Source organism: Salmo trutta, chromosome 10 (genome assembly GCF_901001165.1).
Source record: "Salmo trutta chromosome 10, fSalTru1.1, whole genome shotgun sequence".
Classification (NCBI taxonomy): domain Eukaryota; kingdom Metazoa; phylum Chordata; class Actinopteri; order Salmoniformes; family Salmonidae; genus Salmo; species Salmo trutta.
In genome coordinates this window covers 11078847-11100240 of record NC_042966.1, presented here as the reverse complement: position 1 = coordinate 11100240, position 21394 = coordinate 11078847, and the positions used below count along the sequence as shown (strand labels likewise).

At 42.8% G+C, this 21394-nt stretch overlaps 1 protein-coding gene across 2 annotated transcripts in view; it reads right to left on the bottom strand.

The window, feature by feature from the left end:
- LOC115201101 (zinc transporter ZIP11-like) overlaps window positions 1-21394 on the bottom strand; it is a 166193-nt gene that overhangs the window by 16466 nt on the left and 128333 nt on the right. For both annotated transcript variants that reach the window (XM_029764390.1, XM_029764389.1), the window contains one exon: window positions 13049-13231. In XM_029764390.1, the coding sequence (XP_029620250.1) occupies window positions 13049-13231 (183 nt within the window). The remainder of the gene's footprint in view (window positions 1-13048; window positions 13232-21394) is intronic.

Below are 21394 nucleotides of genomic sequence, written 5' to 3'. Positions count from 1 at the left end.
TTGTGGAAGGCTACCCGAAATGTTTGACCCAAGTTAAACAATTTAAAGGCAATGCTACCAAATACTAATTGAGTGTATGTAAACTTCTGACCCAGTGTGAATGTGGTGAAAGAAATACAAGCTGAAATAAATCTTTCTCTCTACTATTATTCTGACATTTCACATTCTTAAAATAAAGTGGTGATCCTAACTGACCTAAAACAGGGAATTTTTACTAGGATTAAATGTCAGGAATTGTGAAAAACTGAGTTTAAATGTATTTGGCTAAGGTGCATTTAAACTTCCGACTTCAACTGTAATTGTTCACACCCCTGAGACAATACTATGTAGAAGCACCTTTGGCCGTGATTACAGCTGTGAGACTTTCTGGCTAAGTCTCTAAAAGCTTTCCACACCTGGATTGTGCAACATTTTCCCATTATTATTTTCAACATTCTTCAAGCTCTGTCAAATTGGTTGTTAATCATAGCTTGACAACTATTTTCAGGTCAGCCACACCTCTGAGAAACATAGACGATTAGTCTTTTAGGTCCCGTTGATAGGATAATCTCGAACGGAGCTCATCCAGTTTGTTCTCCAGTGACTGCACGCTCGCCAATAGAACTGAGGGCAATGGCGGCCTGTTTGATCGCCAATGTAGTCTTTTCAGGATGCCGCCTCGCCTGCCTCTTTTTCGCAGCCGCTTCCTCTTTCAAGTCCCGAGGATTAGGGCCTGATCCAGAGTGAGCAGAACTTCCAGAGCTGCCAACTTATTGAAGTAGACATTTTCATCCAAATCGAGGTTAGTGATCAGTGTTCTGATGTCCAAAAGCTGTTCTTGGTCATAGGAAATTATGGCGGAGAAATTATGTACAAAAAAATGTAAGATCAGCGTAAATAACAAACAAAATAGCAGAATTGGTCAGGATCCCGTAAGACAGCTACTATATACAGCAGCGCCATCTTTTTTGCTGGCCAGTAGTCAAACCATAGTAGTCAAACCAGTATTCAAACCATGATACAGTACTCAACGACCATCACACCATAACAATTCTGATTTGCAGGTTTCTGATTTGAGTGTGTTATTACATATATAAAGCAGTGAGTGTCAAAATCTGTGTCAAAAGCTCCAGGGCCTTCTCTGTGTCTGGGAGATAGTTAACCTTTTATGAATTAGTGCTGAGCAGCCGAGAATTGATCCCTGGTGGTGTCTTTGGGAAGTTGTGTCTGGATGTCTCTTCTCCTCTGCCTGTCTTTTTCCTTTTCTCATGTGAGGCTAGACACACAGCAGAGCAGGCCAGGAGAGACCTACGGCCCGGGTTTGGAGTGTGTGTGGAAGGTTGTGTGTGTACGTGTGTGTGCGTCTCTGTCTGCTTGGCGGCCATGTCGTGACATCTCCGCTTGTTGTTTTATGCCGTTTTACACAAGGCAGTCGGCTCTGACATCATCCATTGTTAACAGACACTCCTCCTTCACCTCTTCCCCTCTCGTCTCTCTTCCAACTCTTCTCCCCTCTCTCCAAATATATGAATTCATCAAGACCTTCAAGGTCTAGGGTGCCTCGCTCCTTGGTAATAGCAACGCCAGATGCTCACCTACACACACCTTGCCGTGTGGGTGTTGTCGTTAAATGTTGCTAGTGAGTCATTCAACAAACGTACATCTTATCAAATGAGCTCAGCCGAGGTCCTGGAGGAATGGAAGAAAGGGAGGAGGAGGAGGAGGAAGAAGAGAAAGATGAGGAGGAAGATGTGTACTATTCCTCCTCGTCTCTTTCCATCTCTCCAGGACCTAGGCCGAGCTCATTTGCTACACCCGCGATAACATCTGCAAAATATGTGTACACGACCAATATAATTGGATTGATGGCGTTTGATGTGTCATACATGTCTACTCCTGGGAAAGGTACAAAGTTCAACTTTACTTAATAAAAGAAAGATTTAGCCATTATGAATGTTATATATTTTTGTGCATCTCAGCAATCTTTACAACATATCTACATGCTCTGAGCTCAGGCACAACGAAGAAAACAAAATAAAAGTAACTTTGCTAATACAGCTACAGTGGGTATAGAAAGTCACCACCCCCTTTCAAAATGTTCACCTTTTGTTGCCTTACAGCCTGAAATGAAAACACATCAAATATGACTTTTTCCGGCTTTATTTACACACAGTAACCAACAATATTCAAGTAAAAAAAAGAAATCTGAAAATGTATAAAAATCAAAACAGTAAAATACCCTATTTGGAACCACCTTTTGCTTGAATTACAGCCATAAGTCTCTTTGAATACGTCTCTATCTTTGCACACCTAGACTGTGCAATATTTGCCCATTCTTCCTTGCAGAATTGTTCAAGCTCATTCAAATGAAATCTTCTCATTTTCAACTTCCTGGCATACCTCAGCAAGTTTGCAATTGCAATTCTAGGGGGGGGGGGGGGGTGTTCACTTATCCAAATACGGTGTTTCACTGTTTTACTTTTAGTTAATTTTAGTTCGTTTTTTATATATATTTTTTTCTCGCTTATATTGTGAGTTACTGTGAGTAAATAAAGCTGGATAAAGACTCATTTTATGTGCTTTCATTTCAGGCTGTAAGGCAACAAAAGGTGAACATTTTGAAAGGGGGTGGTGGCTTAGTTAATTAGTTCGCAGTATTATAAGATTACAGTGGGTATAATCTTATAATACTGCAAACTAATTAACTAATCAGAGATAAGTGTGTGTGAGTCACTGTGGAAGCTACGTTTGCATGACTGACATTCAAAAGCATCCAGTCGATTATTTTATTGTTATTTGTCTCCCATTCTCTTTGAAAATAGCGCTATCACCAGGCTATCATAAAAATGTCACGCTGTCACCATGAAGTGTCAGAAAATGCCATCGAGCTGTCCTACTGCTGTCATTATTCTATTATAGCGATGTCTCCTGTCTCTACATAATCATTGCTGACAAGGTCAGAATGATGACAGAAATATCAATAGATCATTTAATTGCCAGGTAAGAGTTTGGTCCCTGTGGTCCAAAAGTCTGGAGTTGGCAAAGAAGTGTGAAGTGAAGAAAACTCTTGACTCGCTGGTTTGCATACAACATCTCTAATTAGATAGACAGTTGGAGAGAAGGAAAGAAGCCGGCAAACAGACAAGTGCATTTTCAAAGCGGTAGAGAAACATTTCCCTTAATGGGCAATAGGCCATTCTAGGCATGTTCAAAGGTCTGATGTATCCGAGAAAAGATGCATATAGACTAAGTGCCCTAATGCATCAGCTATGAAGGATACACAGGTAACTAATTCTGAAAAATAATGACATATGGTTTCCTACCAGCTCTCATCACTCCGAGCCCTAGAGATAATGAACACTACTTTTCCAGGGAGGAGAAGTTGAATTGCCATTCCTGTTCCAAGTATTGGGAGGGAAGCACATGTGGAGAGAGAGAGAGAGGGAAAGAGAGAGAGATGTACAAAAACACACTCAGCCATGTATAGTAACTAACTTTGTTTTTGTCTTCCTGCGTCTTCTCTGTAGGGAAATAATAAACATGTTTCCATGTTCGCGTTAGCCATGCCGTAGCTAATTGATGTGGGAATTGATGTGTGCCAGCGATGGGCCTGGCCTGGATCCTTCGTCCTGAATAGCTTATCAAATCAAATCTTATTGATCACATACACATATTTAGCAGATTCCAGGTGTAACAGCATGGCAGGTGTAGCAAAATGCTTGTGTTCTTAGCTCCAACAGTGCAGTAGTATCTAACAATTCACAACAATACACACAAATCTAAAAGTAAAAGAATGAATTAAGAAATATAGAAATATTAGGACGAGCAATGTAAGAGCGGCATTGACAAAAATACAATAGAAAATAAGACAGTATATACAAATGAAATGAGTAAAGCAGTATGTAAACATTATTAAAGTGACTTGTGTTCCATTATTATAGTGACCAGTGATTCTATGTCTATGTATATGGGGCAGCAGCCTCTAAGATGCAGGGTTGAGCAACCGTTGTGGTAGCCGGCTAGTGATGACTATTGAACAGAGTGGTGGCTTTGAGATAGAAGCTGTTTTTCTCCGTCCCAGCTTTGGTGCACTTGTACTGACCTCGCCTTCTGGATGGTAGTGGGGTGAACAGGCCATGGCTTGATGATATGATGGCCTTCCTGTGACATTGGGTGCTGTAGGTGTCCTGGAGGGCAGGCAGTGTGCCCCCGGTGATACGTCTCCACCCTCTGGAGAGCCCTGAGGTTGCGGCAGTGCAGTTGCCGTACCAGGTGGTGATACAGTCCGACAGGATGCTCTCAATTGTGCATCTGTAAAAGTTCGTGAGGGTCTTAGGGGTCAAGACTAATTTCTTCAGCCTCCTGTGGTGAAAGAGGCGCTGTTGCGCCTTCTTCCCCACACTGTCTGTGTGGGTGGACCATTTCAGATTGTCAGTGACATGTATGCCGAGGTACTTGAAGCTTTTCACCCTCTCCACTGTGGTCTCGTCGATGTGGATAAGGGCGTGCTCCCTCTGCTGTCTCCTGAAGTCCACGATCAGCTCCTTCGTTTTGTTGACGTTGAGGGAGAGGATATATTCCGGGCACCATTCTGCCAGGGCCTTCACCCCCTCCCTGTAGGCTGTCACGTCATTGTTGGTAATCAGTCCTACTACTGTTGTGACGTCTGCAAACTTCATTATTGAGTTGGAGGCGTGCGTGGCCAGGCAGTCAGGCAGTCGAAATGATAGTTTTCGGATTCGACCATATAAGGCTCGTATTTCTGTGTGTTATTATGTTATAATTAAGTCTATGATTTGATATTTGATAGAGCAGTCTGACTGAGCGATGGTAGGCAGCAGCAGGCTCGTAAGCATTCATTCAAACAGCACTTTCGTGCGTTTGCCAGCAGCTCTTCGCTGTGCTTCAAGCATTGAGCTGTTTATGACTTCAAGCCTATCAACTCCCGAGATTAGGCTGGTGTAACCAATGTGAAATGGCTAGCTAGTTAGCGGGGTGTGCGCTAATAGTGTTTCAAACGTCACTTGCTCTGAGACTTGGAGTAGTTGTTCCCCTTGCTCTGCAAGGGCCACGGCTTTTGTGGAGCGATGGGTAACGATGCTTCGAGGGTGGCTGCTGTCGATGTGTTCCTGGTTCGAGCCCAGGTAGGGTCGAGGAGAGGGACGGAAGCTATACTGTTACACTGGCAATACTAAAGTGCCTATAAGAACATCCAAGGTATATGAAATACAAATGGTATAGAGAGAAATAGTCCTATAATTCCGATAATAACTACAACCTAAAGCTTCTTACCTGGGAATATTGAAGACTCATGTTAAAAGGAACCACCAGCTTTCATATGTTCTCATGTTCTGAGCAAGGAACTTAAACGTTAGCTTTTTTACATGGCACATATCGCACTTTTACTTTCTTCTCCAACACTTTGTTTTTGCATTATTTAAACCAAATTGAACATGTTTCATTATTTATTTTGAGGATAAATTGATTTTATTTATGTATTAAATTAAGTTAAAATAAGTGTTCATTCAGTATTGTGCTAATTGTCATTATTACAAATAAATGTAAAATAATTGGCCAATTAATCAGTATCGGCTGTATTAGCCCTCCAATAATCGGTATCGGTGTTGAAAAATCATAATCGGTCGACCTCTACTCTAGACCCAAACTGTTACAGATCTATATCTATCCTACCCTGCCTTTCTAAAGTCTTCAAAAGCAAAGTTAATGAACAGATCACCGACCATTTCGAATCCCACCGTACCTTCTCCACTAGGCAATCTGGTTTCCGAGCTGGTCATGGGTGCACATCAGCCACACTGATGGTCCTAAACGATATCATAACCGCCATCGATAGAAGACAGTACTGTGCAGCCGTCTTCATCGACCTGGCCAAGACTTTCGAATCTGTCAATCACCGCATTCTTATCGGCAGACTCAATAGCCTTGGTTTCTCAAATGACTGCCTCGCCTGCTTCACCAACTACTTCTCAGATAGAGTTCAGTGTGTCAAATCGGAGGGCCTGTTGTCCAGACCTCTGGCAGTCTCTATGGGGGTGCCACAGGGTTCAATTCTCGGGCCGACTCTTTTCTACCTGTATATCAATGATGTCGCTCTTGCAGCGGATGATTCTCTGAACTACCTCTACGCAGATGACACCATTCTGTATACATCTGGCCCTTCGTTGGACACTGTGTTAATAAACCTCCAAACGAGCTTCAAACTCCTTCCGTGGCCTCCAACTGCTCTTAAATGCTAGTAAATCTAAAAGCATGCTCTTCAACCGATCGCTGCCTGCACCCACCTGCCTGACTAGCATCTCTACTCTGGACGGTTCTGACTTAGAATATGTGGACAACTACAAATACCTAGGTGTCTGGTTAGACTGTAAACTCTCCTTCCCGACTCACATTAAGCATCTCCAATCCAAAATGAAATCTAGAATCGGCTTCCTATTTCACAATAAAGCCTCCTTCACTCATGCTGCAAATATACCCTCGTAAAACTGACTATCCTTCCGATTCTTGACTTCGGCGATGTCATTTTCCAAAATAGCTTCCAACACTCTACTCAGCAAATTGGATGTAGTCTATCACAAAGCCATCGAATTTGTCACTAAAGCCCCATATACTACCCACCACTGCGACCAGTATGTTCTCGTTGGCTGGCCCTCGCTACATATCCGTCGCCAAACCCACTGGCTCCAGGTCATCTATAAGTCTTTGCTAGGTAAAGCCCCGCATTATCTTAGCTCACTGGTCACCATAGCAACACCCACCCGTAGCACACACTCCAGCAGGTATATTGCACTGGTCATCCCCAAAACCAACACTTTCTTTGTCTGCCTTTCCTTCCAGTTCTCTGCTGCCAATGACTGGGACGAACTGCAGAAATCTCTGAAGCTGGAGTCTTATATCTCCCTCTCTCAATTTAAGCATCAGCTGTCTGAGCAGCTTACCGATCACTGTACCTATACACAGCCAATCTGTAAATAGCACACTCGACTACCTCATCCCAATATTATTACTTACCCACTTTCTCTTTTGCACCCCAGTATCTCTACTTGCACATCATCATCTGCACATCTATCACTCCAGTGTTAATGCTAAATTGTAATTATTTCGCCACTATGGCCTATGTATTGCCTTACCTCCCTAATCTTGCTACATTTGCACACACTGTGTATAGATTTTTCTATTGTGTAATTGACTGTACATTTGTTTATCCCACGTGTAACTCTGTGTTGTTTGTGTGGCACTGCTTTGCTTTATCTTGGCCAGGTCGCAGTTGTAAAAGAGAACTTGTTCTCAACTGGCCTACCTGACTAAATAAAGGTAAAATAAAAAATGTAAAATAATAATAATCTAGGTCGGGTGAACAAAAGGACTTGAGTTTTTGTACATTATCACAATCACACTATCAAACATACACCACCTCCTTTCTTCTTCCCGTAGAGATCTTTATTCCTGTCAGTGCGATGTACTGAAAACCCAGCTGGCTGTATGGATGGGGACAGTATATCTGGAGAGAGCGATGATTCTGTGAAACAGAGTATGTTACAGTCCCTGATGTCTCTCTGAAGGGACATCTTTGCCCTGAGCTTGTCTACTTTATTGTCAACAGATACTGAACATTAGCGAGGAATATACTGGGAAGCTGCTTATACACACGTGTACAGTTGAAGTCGGAAGTTTACATACACCTTAGCCAAATACATTTAAACTCAGCTTTTCACAATTCCTGACATTTAATCCTAGTAAAAATTCCCTGTCTTAGGTCAGTTAGGATCACCACTTTATTTTAAGAATGTGAAATGTCAGAATAATAGTAGAGAGAATGATTTATTTCAGCTTTTATTTCTTTCATCACATTACCAGTGGGTCAGAAGTTTACATACACTCAATTAGTATTTGGTAGCATTGCCTTTAAATTGTTTAACTTGGGTCAAACGTTTCGGGTAGACTTCCACAAGCTTCCCACAATAAGTTGGGTGAATTTTGGCCCATTCCTCCTGACAGAGCTGGTGTAACTGAGTCAGGTTTGTAGGCCTCCTTGCTCGCACGCGCTTTTTCAGTTCTGCCCACACATTTTCTATAGAATTGAGATGAGGGCTTTGTGATGGCCACTCCAGTACCTTGACTTTGTTGACTTTAAGCCATTTTGCAAGTATGCTTGGGGTCATTGTCCATTTGGAAGACCCATTTGCGACCAAGCTTTAACATCCTGACTGATGTCTTGAGATGTTGCTTCAATATAGCCACGTATTTTTCCTACCTCATGATGCCATCTATTTTGTGAAGTGCACCAGTCCCTCCTACAGCAAAGCACCCCCACAACATGATGCTGCCACCCCCGTGCTTCACAGTTGGGATGGTGTTCCTTGGCTTGCAAGCCTCTCCCTTTTTCCTACAAACATAACGATGGTCATTATGGCCAAACAGTTCTATTTTTGTTTCATCAGACCAGAGGACATTTCTCCATGTGCAGTTGAAAACCATAGTCTGGCTTTTTATAGCGGTTTTGTAGCAGTGGCTTCTTCCTTGCTGAGCGGCCTTTCAGGTTATGTCGATATAGGACTCGTTTTACTGTGGATATAGATACTTTGTACCTGTTTCCTCCAGCATCTTCACAGGGTCTTTTGCTGTTGTTCTGGGATTAATTTGCACTTTTCACACCAAAGTACATTCATCTCTAGGAAACAGAACACGTCTCCTTCCTGAGCGGTATGACGGCTGCGTGGTCCCATGGTGTTTATACTTGCGTACTATTGTTTGTACAGATGAACGTGGTACATTCAGGTGTTTGGAAATTGCTCCCAAGGATGAACCAGACTTGTGGAGGTCTACAATTTTTTTTCTCCGTTCTTGGATGATTTCTTTTGATTTTCCCATGATGACAAGCAAAGAGGCACTGAGTTTGAAGGTAGGCTTTGAAATACATCCACAGGTACACCTCCAATTGACTCAAATGATGTCAATTAGCCTATCAAAAGCTTCTAAAGCCATGACATAATTTTATGGAATTTTCCAAGCTGTTTAAAGGCACAGTCGACTTAGTGTATGTAAACTTCTGACCCACTGGAATTGTGATACAGTGAATTAGAAGTGAAATAATCTGTCTGTAAGCTATTGTTGGAAAAATTACTTGTGTCATGCACAAAGTAGATATCCCAACCGACTTGCCAAAACTATAGTTTGTTAACAAGAAATTTGTGGAGTGGTTGAAAAACAAGTTTTAATGACTCCAACCTAAGTGTATGTAAACTTCTGACTTCAACTGTATGTGCATGGTCAGGCACAGAGGCACTCACACATGTACATCTATGCTCAAGCACACACACACACAGTCAGCATGGAAAACAGAGGTGTTGAGGAACATGAGAGAGAATACTCAGGGAAACAACTGAGTGAAGAAAAATTATTTAGATCAAATATAAATTACCTTCCAAACAATCTGTATCGAAATATGTCTCTTTCAGTGTCAAGCACAGAGTAAACACGAAAACATTGCTTGGCGATAAAAAGAAGAGACTATACACCTCAGAGGGCTAAATCCCAAAAGCTCTTACAAACATGAGTGCAGATTAAGCTGCACAATGAGGTTTTAAAAGGCCACAGGCCCAGAGGACAAGCCTGCAGCCAACCACGGTTGAGCATCGCCAGAAGGGGGGCTTTGTTTGGTCCACCGAGCCTGGGCCAGAGCCTGGAGCTGGGCCTCTGGACCAGAACGAGCTCATATGTACTCATCCTCTCACTATGTGTGTTGTCCCCTCCCTTTTGCTCTCTCACTTCCTTCATCTGGGGGGCTAGGGGGTGTTTGTGTATACTGTATGGGTGTATACGTGTGTGTGCCTGCCTGCGTCCGTGCGTGTGTGTGTAGGATCCGTATCCCCAACCGCTAGTGGGGGACTGTATTGAGCTGTCAATCGCAGAGTCAAATTTGTTGCACGCCTTGTTGGTTAAGCCAGAGAAAAGGCTTGGTAGTGCTCTGTGGCTTGCCAAGCTTCTATCATGCAAATGTGGCACACACACAGCCAATTCTCAGGGGAGGACAGGGACAGTCAGAGACAGCAGCATGGCTTGGTGGGCTCAATGTGGGGAAGCTTAACAATGGACTGATGGATGGCTCAGTGGGCTGACTACTGGTAACTAATAAGCCTAGGGAGGTTTTTTGTGTTGTGGTTCAGATCAGTCCAGTCCACACCAGCCGGGATCAAGAAACATTATACGATGAACAGTCGTTTCTGTCTGTCTGTCTGTCTGTCTGTCTGTCTGTCTGTCTGTCTGTCTGTCTGTCTGTCTGTCTGTCTGTCTGTCTGTCTTGTCTGTCTTGTCTGTCTTGTCTGTCTTGTCTGTCTTGTCTGTCTGTCTGTATCCATCCATCCATCCATCCATCCATCCATCCATCTCCACAATTATGTCTATTTGGGAAATGTAAATATTGATGATCTATATCAGAGAAAGTTATGTCGTCTAGATCTAATTGCTTTATATGTTGATTTTTTGGTTGTTGAAGTGATTGGTAGCAGGTATACATAAATACTTATGGTAATATACTAATGGTAATATATACATGTAAACACAAGTAACAGTGATCAGTAGCAGGATAAATAGATACTGTACATACTAATGCTAATGGAAATGAATTATCAATGAACAGCGGCATAATGGTAGTAATACATCTAGTCAATAATCCTTGATGACCAGAGAAGCTTGACGATGGCTCTGGGAGAGAAGACTGGGGTCCGGTAGTATATTTGTACGCGTTTTAATGCTATCACGCTAATCCTCAGTAAGTTAAATTATGCCTTTGAGTGCTCCCATAACTGTCAGCTTTGAGCTGTTGATTGATTACATTTTCCCTGTCCCTGATCCAACACAATTACCAGACACACACACACACAGACACACACACTGTCTTGTATAACTGACCTTGTGGGGACACTCAATTCAGTCCCATTCAAAATCCTATTTTCCCGAAACCCAACCTTAACCCTAAACCTAACCTTATCTCCTAACCCTAAAACTAACCCTAGCTCCTAACCCTAACACTAATTCTAACCTTAACCCTAAATCCCCTAGAAATTGCATTTGACCTAGTGTGGAAGAACAAAATGTCGCCAGTTGGTAAAATGTTTTGTTTGTTTACTAATCTTGTGGGGACTTCAGTTGAAGTGGGAAGTTTACATACAGCTTAGCCAAATACATTTAAACTCAGTTTTTCACAATTCCTGACACTTAATCCTAGTAAAAATTCCCTGTCTTAGGTCAGTTAGGATCACCACTTCCACACTCCGACAAAATTGAAATGAAATTGACACCTTGTAGCATGCATGGCCTTGTCATGATAACATTGTGATATACCAGGCTAATGGTGTGTAATGATGTGTCTGTATGTGTATTGTAATTGTCACTACGTTCTGTTTCAAATGACTACATTTCACCAGCTCTGATATCCCGCCCCCCCCCCAATAAAAACTGCACTGAATTGACGCCTTGTAACATGGCCTTGTCATGCTAACATTACATTTACATTAAGACATACCAGGTAAATGATGTGTCTGTATAGTCTATAACGCATTGTTGCTATGCGTGCTGATTCAGATTACTGTATTTCACCAGCCATGATATCACAGACGGTACGTGTCACCAATTCATATGGATGAGCGTTCATCCGCACTTCCTGGAAAACACCGGCATTAAAACTCTGAGGTGTAATTCCCCCTAGGTACAGATCTAGGATCAGCATCCCCTCCCCCAACCCTAACCTTAACCATTAGCAATGAACTGACCCAACTGACCCAAGATCAGCGTGTCGGGGCAACTACACCCGACACTGTCATTAAACGATGCACATCTGTTCACGTGGAGTTAAGCTAGACTGCCTGTGAACACAGGAATCAATTAAACTTCTCACTCTTGACTTTTTCCTCCAATTAAAAGGACCACACTTTGGGGCGAGGCCATCGATTAGGTAACTACGTTTGTACATTGAATTAATGGACAGTTTTTTCGTTGTCCTCCATATTTCACTAACACATGTGGAGTGACACAGGGATGCTCCTGCATCATAAGCCTGTCACACTCTTATGACCACGGATCACACTCTACCCCCCCTGAAACCTCTGAAAACACTGCTATTGATTCTCCCAGTTGGTGCAGGTTTAAGCTTATTAAGGTAAAAACACATATAGGAGCAGTCTTGCCTCAACAAGCAGGGGACGCCTAGCGGTAAATGCATAGCCCCTTCAGGAAAGCACAACTCATCCTCATCAATACTCCATCATCAGTCAGACTAGTAGGGTTGGGCGGTATCCAGATGTTCATATCGTCATACCATCCTTCTCTCATCCCGGGATTTCAGTTTTATTACAGTTTTAGTACACAAGGCGGTGTTAAAAACACAAAAAGCCCAATGGCCTCCTTATTAATTGAGCCACTTACTTACCTAACTAGCAAGTTAAACCAAATACACAGCTGGACTCACCAGCTCCCGCTTTCTCCCGTTGTGTTTTTTACAAACAAACACGTGACTGGGTCAACAGTTCTGCGGAACTACTGTATGCTTCATAATGTAAGACAACGTATTGCACAAGTTGACTGCAGGTATTCACTTAAAAAGTAGCTACAAATAATCAAATTGATTGAAAAACTTCAAGACATTGTTTTGATTATATTGAAAAACCATCCTGTGGATTATTCCAAATACCCCGGTATATGGTATATACAGTATACCGCCCAAGCCTACCAACTAGAGGAGAAAGCTATAGCAAATGTGTGTTGGCTCTTCAAAATCACTGCTACAGATATATCTTTAGCTATACTAAATTGACCCCTACACACTACTCCCTCTGAGAGGATTGCTGAGGTGTGGCTTCAGCAATATGGGGAAAATTCCACAAAGGGAATCAGCCTGTTACCATACTACTGATCCTTAAGAACCTAAGCTATCCAATCCAGATGTCGATGAAAAGACTGGGGAAATGTAATAGGGGCTAGGATCTAGAAGGGTGTAGGGGTTGGTTTGGGACTGAGCATCACAGACTGGGCTATGGTGGGTTCTTCTTCTCACCTGGGATGTTGTGGATGGTGATGGCCAGGATCAGGAGGACGATGCGCCTCCAGCTGCTTCCTGTTTGCCCTGCCCCATCCTGTTGCCGACTGCCCACTTCCTGTTCCTCGGAGTCTGAAGAGCCAGCATCGGCGTAGGGGCCTTTCCTCCTTTGGTACACGTCTCCTCCGTTCTCAAGCTTATCTGTAAGGAAGAAAAGACAACATTCAGACAACATACTGCGCTTGCCAATCAAGCAATCTTTCAGATTAGAATACGATTAAGCAATGTTAGAAGACGATTAAGCAATGGTAACAATTATTTCAGCAAATGGGATCTAATGGAAAGTCCAAGTGAGACAGAGGTCTGATGAGAAGCTGATGAGTATGGTCATCATCATTTGTATTATGTTTTCAGTCTAAAGGCATGAGCACAATTCCATTATTTTGGCTAACAGTAACAATTTTCAAACAGCATGAATTTAATATCATGAAATCTCAGTTAATTAACTAAAACAATTGCATTTCGGCAATTGTCTGCTTGAATCAGCATAAACAATACACAAAGAGAACGGCACTGGAAATGATCAAATGACTGCAAACGATTGTTAAATTCTTCTACACAAGAATAATGAGTGCGTCAATGCAATTAGCAAAAACAAATTGAACAATCTACTTTAAATTCAGAGAGTAAAGTGACTGCACGCTCTGGACATGACTAAATGATGATAATGCAACTATTCATGCTGGTACATATGAAGAAGTGTATTGCTGTAGTTATTTGGGTTGTTTCATTTTTGTCTTTGCTTCAATAACAAATCTCACCAGATAGGGTCTGCTGTATGGTCTGGAAATCTCCCTAAGGGTTAGCCCTCTAACTCCCTGACCCTGTAACTCTGCGGTGAGGTCGCCAGTATGATAAGGGACTTTAAGCCAATTTGCAAAATGGTTTCAACAGTGTGTTGGTATGCTCTTTGACGTTTGTCTTAGACATTTTCTATTAAGAAAGTGGGAATGTAATAATTAGTCATACAGGGAAAAGTTTGTCTGGATTTCCTGAATCAGAAATGCCTTAAACTGTTGTTTTGGTCTGTCCTCTCTCGATGTTATGGCGATAGTGACTACAGATGGTATCTAGATGCATAGAAGGGATAATTCGACCGAGAACAGTGTGAGCCTCACCCCCTCTAACCAGCTGATGTAATGGCGACAATGGCGTTCATTACGGCTCTGTCCTTCAACACTTCTACCTGAAGCTGAGTGCGGCATATGCTGAGACCGTCCACGTGAAGTGAACATGGAGAGAGACCACGCCCAAACTCCTCTCATGCTGCTGATACACTGGTGAGAAAATGGACAAGACAGAATGGACTGTACGGAATGGTGGTGGAAGCTCAGGTGAGAGATGAATTTGCTTGGGAAAATCAGATTATACCCCAGATAATGAAATCGGGACATTATCAAGGGCATCCGCTTTGACAGGCATGAGTTACATGTGTGCCATTGTGAGGATGAACGGTAATGCTATCTGAAGAAGAAAATGAAGAGACGCCAGAAGAATGAGTTCCAGGAAGGAAGGGGGTGGTCAACTGTGCCTGCAAGCTAGCCAACGTTAGCCAGTTAGCTTGGGTGCTTGACTGCTGTTGTTAGGTCAGCTAGCTAACGTTACGTGTATGATCTGTGTAGTAACATTATTTGTATCTCAGAGCCATTTGCTTTGCTTGTTATAGACTAATGTTAGCTAGCTAACATTGAACCTGGTTAGTTAGCTACCTGCAGATTTATGCAGGGTAATAATGTCATGAGTTGGGATTATAGTTCATTGTTTACCTAGCTAACTAGCTACATGTCTTAACAAAAGACTCCACTATGCAAGTAACCATTTCAATAGAATGTCACTGCGACAACTGTAAATTTGCTCTGGCTATCTACTGCGATTTCAGAGCACTCTCGTCTGAGTGTGCAAGAGCGCAGAATAACTGACAAATACGGCCGGTGTCAGTAAATGTTGGCAAAAATGCATCAATTGTTGCCAGCAGCATAGCTGCATTCACCAACACTCTGGATAACATAAAAACAGCCTAGCCAGCTCTGCTAGGGACGAGTAAAGTGGACAGTGAGCTGTTGTTTTATTTGTGTCTGGAAGCAGGTGGCAAGCTAGCCATCGTTAGCCAGTTAGCTTGGGTGCTTGACAGCTGTTGTTCGGACAGAACGCTCGGAACAACCATTAAATAGATGGGTGGGGCTAAAACTTAAGAGGGCTCCCGAGTGGCGCAGTGGTCTAAGACACTGCATCTCAGTGCAAGAGGTGTCACTGCAGTGCCTGGATCGAATCCAGGCTGTATCACATCCGGCCGTGATTGGGAGTCCCATAGGGTGGCGCAAAATCGGCCCAGCGTCGTCCGGGTTTGGTTGGGGTAGGCCACCATTGTAAATAAGAATTTGTTCTTAACTGACTTGCCTAGTTAAATAAAGGTTAAATAAACAAAATTGGGTGTGAATGGGTGTAGACAAAGAAGAGCCCTACAGTAGGTACCAAAACATTCAAAGGCCATTTTCTCAAAAGCGAGGATAAAAGTTTAGCAACTTTCAAAGCAGAATTACTTTCCTATTGTTCCTCAACTGTAGTGTATGATATATCATTTTCTAGCTCTGAGTCTCTACTTTTATCCAATGTAAAAAACACCATTTCACATTTTGCTACATAAGACCGAATCGAGCCGGTCGGTCACATATAGAGACTACTATGAAGTCAAGTTGAACGTCACACAGACCCAGATCACGGTGGGAGTAGCAGAGATAGTGTTGTCATTTCAGACACTATTGTCAACTTTCAGTGAGGGGTTCATTCAAGAAGGTAAAACACTTGTAAGACTAGCTACAGGTCCCTGTATACAGGAGGTCTCCTCACCGGAAGGGAAGTTCGCTGTAATAATAGCATCACATCTCCTGCAGAGTGTGCATAGTGTGATTATAGATCAGAGGCCTTAAGTTTACATACAAATCAACTGAGAATGTTAAGCATGTTTTATTTTCTGTTCATTTATAAGTAATTTCAAAGTTTATATAATGTTGAACAGTATGGGGCTACTATTGAAAAAGGAGGGACTGTTGGATTCTAGCTTGAAATACTTGCTATACTAGAAGTTAATTATTACATGTATAAGGAATGTATATGGCGGGGTCAATGGAGGGTGGATAAGAACTAGGGGTATGGAAAGTTACTGAGTGAGGAAAAAGCCAATCACTTGGTTGTGGTCACTGATAAGGTTGAATAGCTGTGGATTAGGGAGTAAGGAATTTGGGCCGAGGTCAGGTCAGGTCAAATGAAGTGAGACGGAACAGTTTTATTACACGCATCACTTAACTTCCTGCGTAGCAACAGAGATGTATTGGCTGTCTAGATATGCAAGGAGTTGACTCCGCCTAATGGGAGGGTATAAATACTTGTTCTGGTGGAAATACGTCTTTGTTTTTTCAGCTGTTTGGGTGAATGAACTTGGTTTGAGGTTTACTAGTTGTCCTGAGTTTTACTCTGTTCGTTTAGAACCTAACAGTTGGCATTGTCGGCAGGATTCACCACGATTTAGAGTCAAACTACAAAGTCTGAATCAGTGAAACAGGAGCTGGCACCAAAAACAAGGTAGGCACAGTTCCTATACCTGCTATCACTCATTCTGACTTATTGGGGAGATGAGAGTCGTAGGCTGAACAAATTATAGGATATGGACCTAGAAAACCAGAGCAGGGTAGTACCTGCAGAGGGTAAATCCTAGGGGTAAATCCCGAGTGGGTTGGTTCCTGAGAGTACCATAAAGTATAGGGTAAGTCCTGGAATGTTATCCCGGGCAGGTTAGTCCCTGCGGAGGATAAGTCCAAGGCGTTAAATCCCAAGTGGGTTGGTTCCTGCTAGCTTCATATTAGCATAGGGTAAGTCCTGGAAGTTAAGCCCAAGCTGGTTGGTACCTGCAGAGGGTAAGTCCTAAGGGGTAAATACCGAGTGGGGTTGGTTCCCTACTAAACCCATAAGGGGAGGGGGGGGTTAGGGTTGTGTGTGAGTGAGTGTGTGTGTATGGATAAATTGGCATGCTTGTGTACTAGTACGGTAGGTTGTAGAGAAGTAGTCCATGGAGAAGGACAAAAGGAGGGAATGTGGATGGTTATAGAAGGTTGAAAAGCAAAAAGATATTTGAACGTTGTTTGAACATGACTTGCGTGTATTAGCAGTAGCAATAAGGAGAGAGGTTGGTTTATGCCCTATTGGTGCAGGCAACCGTGACATATTATGTGGAAATTGGAAGAGAACTGTGAATAATTTTGGTAATGTGTGTTGTCAACAACATTGATATTTGAAACGTGACACACAGACCCAGGTGTAAAGACATTAGGGCTCCGGTATTCTCCAGCAGTAAATTGGCTCTTCAGTATTGGTTCTAATACAAGGTATCAGGTGCCGTGGCCAATTAATAGGCACACATTTTTATTTATTTAACTAGGCAGGTCAGTTAAGAACAAATTCTTATTTTCAATGACGGCCTAGGAACAGTGGGTTAACTGCCTCGTTCAGGGGCAGAACGACAGATTTGTACCATGTCAACTCGGGGATTTGAACTTGCAATCTTTCGATTGCTAGTCCAACACTCTAACCACTAGGCTACCCTGCCGCCATAACTACTCGCCGGAGAAGTGGGTATCACTACCTTGGAAAATTGTTAATAGTGGGCGTGTATCCGAGCCATGAATGAGGAAATTTGAACACCCTAGACACCGTCGCGAGAGGCACAGAAATCGATAAAATTGGGTACCTATGAACATTATTTGTAGAGTTCTGAAAAGCAATTCTGTCAAGCGACAGCATTGGGGTTACCAAACTCCACAAACAATTACTCACAATATTAACTCCACTCTAATTTCTCGTGACCCCTCCTCCCTTTCGGCAGTTCTATAAATCTATTTCAGAAGAAAACGGAATAAAGTGTCTCACGAGGTTAAAAAACCGCCCAAGGTTTTCTGATTTTGCAAGGAGTGCTTGGCCGTGCCAATTTTAACTTGTTACTTTTTAGAATACATTCCCCTGGCATTTTGCATTGATTATCCAGCCTCAAAATTGGTTCCACACCCGTCGCCATGTAAAATGATCCAGGTATTGTTACTGGTTCTATGGTCAGAGCCATGGGTAGTAGTTGTATCGCTTTCGATGAACCCCTTACTGAAAATGTACAATTGTGTCTGAAATGACAACACTATCTCTGCTACTCCCACCATGATCTGGGTAAGTGTGGCGTTCAACTTGACTTCATAGTTGTCTCTGTACTGTGCACAGTTAGCTGTCCTTCCTCTACTATGAGCTATCCCCTGTATCACTATACACAGATGAGTGGTATCGTTCCCCAGAGACTATTACCCACTTCCTTAATCTATGAGCCTCACAAATCTCCGCCCCAGTCATATTCAATTCAACTTCCCCAATTCCCTGTACTGTTAACGCTTTGGTTTTTGGGACTCCATAGAATACACTTACGTCGGTCCTGACAGACTCTTCAACTAACACCCCGTATGAAAATATTCTCAGTCTCAAACACTGGCCCCTTTTGTACTTTGCCCTCCGGCCTCAAATACATTTGCACCTAGATCATTCCATCTAAACCATAACACATTAATCACTACTGCTAGGCTACTTTGGACACACCTACTCATTCCAATGGTTCTTCTTTATTTTTACTATTTTCTACAATGAATGGGGTCATTTTGTTTGTTTTTGCTGTTCTCCAAATAGCATTTTAGGGGTTTTAAATTGTGTAGAAATGTAACAAATGAGCTTCAACTTTCTAATTTTGAGGGGATTGTTCCCAGACCTCAAACGTGGCCTCCTGATGTGGTTTAAGCATTGTTGTGGTCTTAGTACATTCAATTGTTTTAGTTGTTCTACCAAAAAAAGTGATTTCATAAAAGAAAAACTAGGAAACCCGGGAAAAATACAACCGGGAAAACGGGATTTACTGAAAAGAAGACAAACACAAAGACAGGTGAAACAGATCAGGGTGTGACAATGGAAAGTAGGTCATGATAAGCTACTTGACCCAGCCCGCAAATTAAAGATAACATTTCAATTATGCATGCATCATCCACTGTCCCAGGCCAGTATTTTTCAATTGGGCCAGCAGCTTTCAGTTGGCACTGGCCCGGTGTGCCAACTGCCAACAATTTACCTGAATGTCAAGCCTTGCAAGGGCATGCCAATTTAAAAGATGGCTAGTCATTATTAGCCTGGTTCTGTATGTAATGAATGTACATTATGGGACACAGGTCAGGTCATTATTGCCACGCAGCGGGGAAAAATTGGTGGGACTAAATCATGTGCTGTTGCCATCAACTTAAAAAGTGGGTCGCACCAGTGCCACCAGCGGAAAACATTTGTGTAGAGCCCTGAATCAGCTGAATAAATTCAAATAGAAATGTTGTTTTTCACAATTAAATTAGTTATGTGAGTAGGGGAGACAAATGAAGAGAAAGAGACAGCAATATCAGAAGGCTTCAAGGGCAGGATAACACTTGTCAGCATGACCCTGTGCCCGCTAATTAGCGTGTGGCCTGTACCTTATTCCCATATGGGGACTTTAGCATGGGCAAACCTAGCATACGAGCTGGAGAAACGCATTTGTATGTGGCTGCCAGGAGCTCAGGTGCCCACTTCACTGGCTCTCATCTTGCATTAGAGTAAAAGTGGTCGGGAGATGGGGTTGTGTGTCTGTGTGTGTGTGTGTAGGGGGGCTGATTGATTGCAGCTGGGCAATGGGTTCCAGCACCAACAGCCAACCCCCCCTAGAGTAGAAACTGATCTACAGGAAAAAGGCTCTGATTATACTATAATTAACCTACTCATCTCTCTGATCATTGGGAATAAGTGCCAGGAAGACACACACACACACACACACACAAGCATCCCACAGACAAACACACCCACAGCCTTGGTTTAGGCTACTAATACCAGACTATGTGAACGGAGCGGAGCTGCAGCGGAGCTGGAGCGGAGCATGCCCAAATTTTCCTGGAGAGCGGAGCGAGATTCCCAAAGGCTGGAGCATCGGTCTTCTCGCCCGCTCCAATTTTGCTCCAGTAGCGCTCACTTCACGAGCTTAGGGCATCCCTGCCCCAGCATGCATTTGTGGTCTACTTGTGTGCTGCTATAGCCCCTTGCTTAAGCTACTGTCATGGAGTTTGCTAAATATTTTCATAAAGACAGTGATAAAACACTGGTGCTAAATCAAGGTGACTAACAAAGACGATGTCCAACAGCAAGAGAGGTGAGTGTAGTGATTTAGTGTCCACAACTAAAGAATCATTGTGGAATCTAATCCCAAAAGCATGAGTTTGTACTTTTTTTAATTTCACCTTTACTTAACCAGGAAGGCCAGTTGAGAACAAGTTCTCATTTACAACTGCGACCTGGCCAAGATAAAGCAAAGCAGTGCGACCACAAACAACACAGAGTTACACATGGGATAAACAAAGGTACAGTCAATATCACAATAGAAAAATCTATATACAGTGTGTGCAAATGTAGTAAGATTAGGGATGTAAGGCAATAAATAGGCCATAGTGGTGAAATAATTACAATTTAGCATTAACACTAGAGTGATAGATGTGCAGATGATGTGCAAGTAGAGATACTGGGGTGCAAAATAGCAAAAAAATAACAATATGGGGATGAGGTAGTTGGGTGGGCTATTTACAGATGGGCTGTGTACAGGTGCAGTGATCGGTAAGCTGCTCTGACAACTGATGCTTATAGTTAGTGAGGGAGATATAAGTCTCCAGCTTCAGTGACTTTTGCAATTCGTTCCAGTCATTGGCAGCAGAGAACTGGAAGCAAAGGCGGCCAAAGAGATGTTGGCTTTGGGGGTGACCAGTGAAATATACCTGCTGGAGCTTGTGCTACGGGTGGGTGTTGCTATGGTGACCAGTGAGCTGAGATAAGGCGGGGCTTTACCTAGCAAAGACTTATAGATGACCTGGAGCCAGTGGGTTTGGCGATGGATATGATGGCGATGGGTTTGGCCAGCCAACGAGAACATACAGGTCGCACTGGTGGGTAGTATATGGGCTGTAGTGACAAAACGGATGGCACTGTGATAGACTACATTCAATTTGCTGAGTAGAGTGTTGGAGGCTATTTTGTAAATGACATCGCCAAAGACAGGACCGGTAGGATAGTTAGTTTTACGAGGGTATGTTTGGCAGCATGAGTGAAGGAGCCTTTATTGCGAAATAGGAAGCTGATTCTAGATGTTATTTTGGATTGGAGATGCTTAATGTGAGTCTGGAAGGAGAGTTTACAGTCTAACCAGACACCTAGGTATTTGTAGTT